The sequence below is a fragment of the Engraulis encrasicolus genome, chromosome 22, assembly GCF_034702125.1.
Source record: "Engraulis encrasicolus isolate BLACKSEA-1 chromosome 22, IST_EnEncr_1.0, whole genome shotgun sequence".
NCBI classification, from domain to species: Eukaryota; Metazoa; Chordata; class Actinopteri; order Clupeiformes; family Engraulidae; genus Engraulis; species Engraulis encrasicolus.
Genome location: NC_085878.1, coordinates 43,464,352 through 43,472,487, shown reverse-complemented (window position 1 = coordinate 43,472,487; position 8,136 = coordinate 43,464,352). Strand labels below are relative to the sequence as shown.

Below are 8,136 nucleotides of genomic sequence, written 5' to 3'. Positions count from 1 at the left end.
CTACACACACACACACGCACCACTCTTGCTATAGTTTCCAGCTGTCTTTGAGGTCTGGGCCCGCTCTACCAGAAAAAGCGCAGACGAGGCTAGAAGAAAAAGCAGATGATCCACAAAGCCTCATTTCCCCCAGCTCCGAGAAACCAGGTCTTTCCCTCGGACGCTTTCGAGGAAACTGCATGAGTTGGGGGGAGAGCCAGTTAAGAAGCCTACTGTACAACCAAGTAAACATCCAACATGTGAAACAAACAGTGGGGAGAGGGGTGGTGGGTGGGTGGATGGGTGAATGGGTGAATTAGAATTGGATAGTCTACTGTGGATTGGCCATTGTTCACAGTTTTTCCATGCGGTATTCGTTCGGTCATTTGTGTAAACATTTTGGGCTGAGTGTCCGCAGTTGTACTCTTAGGTCACACTCAAAATTTGATGCTTTTTTCAGTAGACTGTAGACACAGAGTGACAGTGTTTATTAATAAGCTGCCCTTGTGTTATACATTTGTGAAACAACACTGTGACAGAATAAGTTGCTCAGCACAACAAAAGATACTTGCAAGTAGAGAGAGAGAGAGAGAGAGAGAGAGAGAGAGAGAGAGAGAGAGAGGGAGAGAAGGAGAGAGAGAGAGAGAGAGGGAGGGAGGAAGAGAGAGAGAGGGAGGAAGAGAGAGAGAGAGAGAGAGAGAGAGAGAGAGAGAGCTGGAAAGCGGAGAGGTGGAGAGAGAAAGAGAGAGATGGAAAGCGGAGAGGTGGAGAGAGAGAGAGAGAGATGGAGGGAAGGCTACAGAGAGTTGGAAAGAGAGAGAGATGGAGGGAGGGAGAGAAGGCTAGAAAGAGTTTGCGTTTGTTTTTCACTGAAGGGCTTTACAGTACTGATCCATATCTGCATTCAGAGCCCCAGCGGGACCCAAACTTTCTGAATCAATTCTTTGACCCTGTCAGGGAAAAGCCCTTCAGCTTTGCTCTTTTTGTGTGTGCGTGTGCGCCTTTCTCTCTGTGTGTGTGTGTGTGTGTGTGTGTGTGTGTGTGTGTGTGTGTGTGTGTGTGTGTGTGTGTGTGTGTGTGTGTGTGTGTGTGTGTGTGTGTGTGTGTGTGTGTGTGTGTGTGTGTGTGTGTGTGTGTGTGTGTGTGTGTGTGGTTTTTCTGGGCATGTGGGGAGTGTTTGTGTCAGTGAATATTTATGTTTATGTACTCTGAGACACCAAGATTCAGCAGTTTCAGCTGAAGTACCTTGTTGCCTACAGACGGTGAACAATGCAAAGCACCACCGCGTGACAAGAGGCTGACGTCAATAGCCACTGCTCCACATAAGTGGTTATGGTAAGAGGCCTGTTGCCTGGAGGATGCCAGAACATCTCTCGGACAGTACCACAATGTTTTGTTTCCCTGCCCCAGGCTCAGTGTATTGATTCTGTTGCAGCATCAGCATCAGAATTAGAGGCCAGCCTGCTCCCAGCCAGCCAGCCAGGCCACAGGCATGCTCCCATCAGCACCAGGATCACAAAGGGAGGGCTTGCATCTCAGCACAGCTCCCCAGTGCAAGACTTTCATAACTTGGGAATTTTTTAATGTCTGTGGGGGTGGTTGTGTACTGTAGCATGGAAGATTAACCAAACTAATGTACTATTGGCTGGAAAGATCCAAAGAATACCGATCAAAATTTCAATTATGGTGATAATGGCAATGAAACAATAATAACAACAACAGCAGCAAGTACCGTCTCCTACCGACTCCCACGAGTGTTTGGGGAGTGCCCAAGGTTGTGGAGCAAGTACCGTTGCAACTTAACATTCACCAAATCAACTTGTAACAAAATCATCAAAACATCATTGTAGCTGCGCAATTATAATCACCATCCCAGTTAGTCATTATCATTATTGTACAAAAGTGATGTCAATTATTGTGTGAATGTTAAGGGAGGATGACAGGAGGGGAGAGAGGCTGTTGTGGTGTGACGAGAAGCCATTTAGAAGGCACTGGAGCTTGGAAGGCACAGCTGTAGGAGCTGCCTCTAAAAAACCTCCAAGGCCTCTACTCCTCCCAATCTCCAGCACGCAGCCATGCTGAAGCTAGAAAACTCATCCATGTTCCTGTCTTCCTCATTCCCTGGTATCTGTCAGAACTGATTTGATAAATGCCAATCTTGGCTTTCTTTTTTTCCTACTGATTTTTTTTTCTAGTTTTCCCCACTCGTTCTTTTTTCTCCATTTTCATCCACTATGGCTTTCTTCCTATTGGTCAGTAAGTGAACATATCTTAGGATGCCAGTAGAGAGAGAAGCACAAACGAATGAGAGAGACAGACAGAGAGAGAAGAAAAGAAAGAAAGAGAGATGGAGGACAGAGAGGGAGAGAGAACAAACGGTGCTTGGCGTCTCTCGTTACTGTCTGTACAGTCCTTTGTTCTGCTCCTCCCGCCTGTCAGCTTTTTTGACTGATGGACGGAAAGCTGAGCAATACAAAAGTTGGCAGTGATGCGTTGCTGTTTCCATGCACGGCAGGAAATATATAATTTAACCAGCGCGGCTTGCTCATTAATAAACATTATGGTGCATGTGCCAGATCCAGCTGAAGGCTCATATTCATCTGCAGCTCCTGAACTGAGTGCGCTGTTGTTATCTAGACGTAAGCCAACTGGAAGACTGCATCAAGGCTGATAAAGGGCCACATGCAGCCCAGTGCCTATGAAGTGCCGCTGAGAGGGAGAGAGAACCTGCAATGCATCCCGGCCAGTAAAGAGTCACGTACGGCCCAGTGCCGTTGATGCCCGGATGTCCTGTATGTATATAACTTACATGCGGAGGGTTTGCTTTAGAGTTCGCTCGCTTGCAGCGCTTGCAGAGAAGTACCATGTCTCCCTTTTGATGAAGTTTGGATTGTGTAAATGAGGATCATGAAGGGCGCAACTATGACCCCCACTTGTGAAGATGTGTATTGTTCATCTGCAGCTTATGAATTGAGTGTGCTGTTGTGTTGTGACGTGAGCCAACTTGGAGAGAGACTGCAATGCATCTGGGCCACTCAGGGGCCACGTGTGACTTTGTGTTTTACTATTGCTGCCTGTACAGTTTAACTGTATGGAGCTTTACTATAGAGCTGGCTCGTTTGTAGATAAGCAAGATGTCACCCTTTTGAGGATCCAAGACAATAAAGGGCCACGTGTGGCCCAGTGCCACTGATGTCCAACCGCAGCGGACTGTAAAACCTGCATGGAGACTCTGCTGTAGAGCTCAATCACTTGCAGAGAAGCAACGTGTCTCCTTTTTGAGGAGGTTGGGTTTGTGTTTGTGTACTGCTAATGAGGACAGTGAGGGGAGTGGATATGGCCCCCCAGCACCAATGAAGACACGTAGTATTCATCTGCAGCTTCTGACTTGAGGGCGGTGTTGTATCATGAGATTCTGGCCCTCATGCTGGCCAGTGAAGAACCGATACAGCCCAACGCTCCTGAGGGCTGCATGGACGCTTTACTGCAGCAAAGCACAACGACATTGGCAGAGAGAGACTATTTCTCCCTTTTTAAATGCATTGGGTGTGTTAGTAAAAGACGCAATTTGTGCTGTGTAAGTTCTAAAAGAAATGGCTTTGCTATTTCTGTGCGTAGGGGTGGATATCAACTTTGCTTTTACCACACACAAACTGAATGAGTGGCAAAAGTTATATCAAGCACTTGGCTCTGCCATCTGGCACCACCTGCCAACCACTTTCATACTTTACCCGTATTTGGTTGGTGGCTTGTGCGAGTATCCATCCCTGGAAGCGCGTATGAGTGTGTACTGGAGTGGTGTTATTGGATTGAACTTTGCGCTCAGCATGGCACAGCTTGTGTTTTGGAGGTACGATACCAAATGAAAGTGTGTCCACTTCTCTGTTTATGCCTGTGTGTGCCTAAGTGTTTTTGCGAGTGAGTGTGTGTATGTAAGCATGACGTAGTGATTTAGGTGCTGTGAGCTTTGGTTCTGAAGAGCCACTTTTGTCTGTAACTAAGTGGTCCCATGGAAGTTCTGTATGTGAATGTGTGTTCGCGTAGGCTCGTGTGTGTGTGTGTATGTGCGTGCTGGACTGTAGCAAGAGTTTGCAGTGTTGTGTGCTATTTGAGTGAGCCTGGCTGATGCTCCATCTTTCTGTTCTGTCTGTCTGTCTGCTGTTTGGCAGGTCTAAGTGGCGTGGACAGGCGGTCACGCTCCTGCCTCCTCTGCTTGCCCCTAATCCAAACACAGCACCCCCCTCTTTTCCAGCAAACATCCTCTCCCCATCAGGCCTGTCACACACACAGCTGACATTAATTTCTCATACCTTCACTACGCCAAAGGGTGGTCTCGATCTCTCTTCTCTCTTGATCTCACACTCTCTTTCTCTCTTGATCTTGCACTTTTTTTCTGTCTTTCTCTCTCTCTCTCTCTCTCTCTCTCTCTCTCTCTCTCTCTCTCTCTCTCTCTCACTCTCTCACTCTCTCACTCTCTCACTCTCTCACTCTCTCTCTCTTCCTCTGTCTCTGTGTTTTTCTTTCTCTCTCTGTTGCTGTTTTTTCTTCATATTCCTTTTTTATCCCCGGCTCATCCTTGTTGTACCCCACAGAGACAGGGTAATTTTCATTCAAGGATAAACAGTTTCTCTGGCATACCGCGTATTGCTCTGATCCAAGTCAAAATAGTGTTGTTTGGCACCATTGCTGCATTGTAGTCTTTTTTCTTTATTTACATATTTTTGGTTTGTTGTCTCACTCAGTGACTTGAGACTCCAGTGCTTATTTAGAGAAGAGCTTGCATGTGGAAATTGTTGATTGGAACCAGCAAGTCAATGAAATTATCCCCATCCTCCACTCCAATCCCCAAAGGAAGGGCTACCTATGTCCCATAGGCACTTTGCGGGGCTGCGGTGGTGCCATCCGCCTGCTGTTGCAGTCTGTGGTGGTGAGGGGCTTGGATAATGGGGATGGGGGGTTATAAAGTTTCACATCCTGATTCCCCAAAGGAAGGCCTTCCTATGCCCTAAGTCAATTTTGTGGGCTGTGGTGGTGCCATCCCACATTGTGCCAGATGGATGTTTTGAGGTTTGAGGGTAGGGTAGGGTGGGGTGGGGTGGAGGTCAGCCTCATTCTCGACTGATTTCCCCCAAGCTAGGCCTTCCTATATGTTCCATAGCCATTCCATGGGCTGTTTTGATGCATCCCACAGTGTTGTATCAGGGGTTTGAAGATGGAAGTGAGATTTTGAGAGGGGTCAGCCACATACTGCCCTCTGATTCCACCCTCTTATAGGGTTCCTATATCACATATCAACTGTTTTGTTGCCTCCCACGGTGGTATATCTTATACGGCAGAGGAGGGGTTGGGCCCGGGGGGTTAGAGATGCGCGTTACACATCATAATGGGGTCAGCAGCCTTATCTACATTCCCCAATGAAGGTCATTCTAGTTTATGTCCCATGGCCATTTTGTTGCAATATGGTGTAATCCAAAGGAGTCGAAAGGGGTGGAGATGGAGACTAGGTGGTTGGAGAGGGGTCCGCCACATCCTTCACTCTAATTTCCCCCAAATGATTCCTTATGTTCTATAGCCATTTTGTGGAACTGCCATGGTGCATCCCACAGTGTTGTATTAAATTAAGGTTTTTAAAAACGAGCTGAGGGGATGGGCTTCCTTTTTCCTGTAACGGCATCCCACGGTGCCATCTCCCATGGTCAAGGCTGGGGTGGAGATGGAGGGTGTAGATGCGGTCTACACCTCATAATGGGGTCATCCGTATTCTCACTCTCCCAATGAAGGGCGTCCTATGTCCCGTGGCCATTTTGTGGTGGTATATCCCACAGGCAGAGTCGAGGGGGTGGAGATGGGGGTTAGGGGGGCTGGAGGGTTGGTGCGGTGCGTTGTGGTCAGAGATGAAAGGTTCCCAGGGCGTTGTTTGTTTATGGGGCCCCCGCATGCAGGCTACTGTGAGCGGCCTCACCTCCCGCCGATGAAAGGCACAGCGCGGCAACGGCGGAACGGGTTTCAAGATGCGGCGTGCCCTCATTCCCCCTTTCTCTGCCTCCTCTGCCATTCTCTCTGGAGATAAAATGAATTCGAAGAAGCACCCACTGACAAACACACACACACACACTCCACACAGGTTCTCTCACTCTCTCTCTCTCTCTCACTGCCTCTTTCACAACGCACACGCATATACAAACAGTCAAGGGCATGCTGTCTCACATGCACACACGCGCACACTCACATGCAAGTACACACACACACGCATACATGGATGGACGCACGCACACACATGCAGACACACATTCACATTCAGATGCACATGCACATGCACATGCACATGCACTTGCACATGCACACACATACACATGCACACACATACACATGCACACACACACACACACTCAGTAACAGCACGCACTCTCTCTCTCTCGCTCTCGCGCTCTTGCTCGCTCGCGTGCACACACACTCACACACTCACACACACACTCACACACTCACACACTCACACACACATATGTATGCTAGGTGTGAAATAAAGTTTTGGCGGTTACAAAATCAATATCTCTTCCCTACTTGACATTTTTCCCCCACTCTCCCTTCTGCTTCAGGCCTCAACGCTAAGCTCATCCTTTGACAAAAGCTCCAAGTAATCTTTGTCTTTCAAAGTCCGAAGAGAAAGAGTGGGAGAGGGAGAGAAAGGGAGACAAGGAGGGAGGAGTAGCGAGGACAGGGTGGGGGAAAGAGTGACAGGAGGGGAGGATAAGAGGAGGTAAAGATAGTAGGAGGCCCAGACAGAAGAAGAGAGATTAACGAGCAGCTGCCCTCATCATTCAAAAAAAGTTTTCGTTATTTTTAATTCCGCGACGCACTCCGCAGAGGTCAAAGGAATGATTTTTGCATCCTTCACCTTTGTCTGAACTTCCCAAATCCAATCTGCTCTCTCTCTCTCTCTCTCTCTCTCTCTCTCTCTCTCTCTCTCTCTCTCTCTCTCTCTCTCTCTCTCTCTCTCTCTCTCTCTCCCCCCTGTCCTTTATCCGTTTGTAATTATAAATGCCTCGTCATCTCCAATGCTTGGCGGTGTGTGTGCTAGCTTAGTCTTTGCATCTTCCCTGCAAGCTAGATTGTGCCTGCTTGCTTTGATGCTGTGATTCTTATCCCTTTTTTCCACTTTTTGTGGGGCCAGTCGATGGCTGCTACCAGGTAAGCCAACAGTGGGGGACAAAGAGGTCAGTTGTCCTGGGCACATGGGGATAGGGCCCCCAAAATTGGGTTGTCATTACATTGTATGTAAGGGGTCCTTTCAGATGACTTTGGCCCAGGCCCGAGCAAAGCTATCAGCCACAGCCCTGGCTGCTACAGTACAGTAGTATTTCAAATCCATTCAGCAGTAGTGCCAGCGTTCAGGCCACTGTTCTCTGGTCTTTTCTTGCGTCTGGAGTTAGTTGCTGGATTTGGGATTTTGGCTGCTTCCCAGGGTGCTGCAAGTGTAGCATGGCAAAATAGTAGTCACTCATTCGCAGCCCCCTTGAAGTCTGTTTGGACTTTATTTTTTATCCTGTGCAATGCAACTGTTTTGACTTCTGCATCCTTTGAATTGGATGTGTTTTAAAAATGTTGGCCAACCGTGAAAGACATTCTTTTTGAAGAAGTTTTTGTTCAAAGCAGAAAACAGAAGCATGTGGACTATGTGAAGTTCTGAATTAACTGCTGTATCTCTGAAGGTCTTGTGTGGCTTGTGTGTGCGTTAGTTTGCATGCATGTGTGCGTGTGTGCTTGAGTACGTTGTTGTCCACAGCGTGCATATGCTGTATCTCTGAAGTTCTAACTTTTGTGTGTGTGCGTGCGTGCGCGTGTGCATGCGTGCATGTGTGTGTAAAAACGTTATTAACCAAAGGGATTGTGTGTGTTGTTGTCCACATAGGCGTGCGTATGCTGGACGGTGAGGTGACTGACATGGTGGAGGCCCAGTCCCTGAGCAGGAACCCGCAGCACATCCACATCTACAGCGCCAGCTGGGGCCCCGAGGATGATGGGAAGACGGTGGACGGACCCGCCAAGCTGGCCAAGGAGGCCTTCCTGCGAGGTGTTACCGAGGTAACCAAGACTTTAAACTCTTCGCTCAGACTGAAAACAACTTAAGCAAAGAAGTGCAGCCCTGATAGCGCGTGC

The 8,136-nt window shown here is 48.2% G+C and overlaps 1 protein-coding gene across 4 annotated transcripts in view; it reads left to right on the top strand.

Annotated features, from left to right (window-relative positions):
• Nucleotides 1–8,136, top strand: part of furina (furin (paired basic amino acid cleaving enzyme) a) — a 202,464-nt gene that overhangs the window by 124,561 nt on the left and 69,767 nt on the right. For all 4 annotated transcript variants that reach the window (XM_063189201.1, XM_063189203.1, XM_063189202.1 and 1 more), the window contains exon 8: nucleotides 7,889–8,061. In XM_063189201.1, the coding sequence (XP_063045271.1) occupies nucleotides 7,889–8,061 (173 nt within the window). The remainder of the gene's footprint in view (nucleotides 1–7,888; nucleotides 8,062–8,136) is intronic.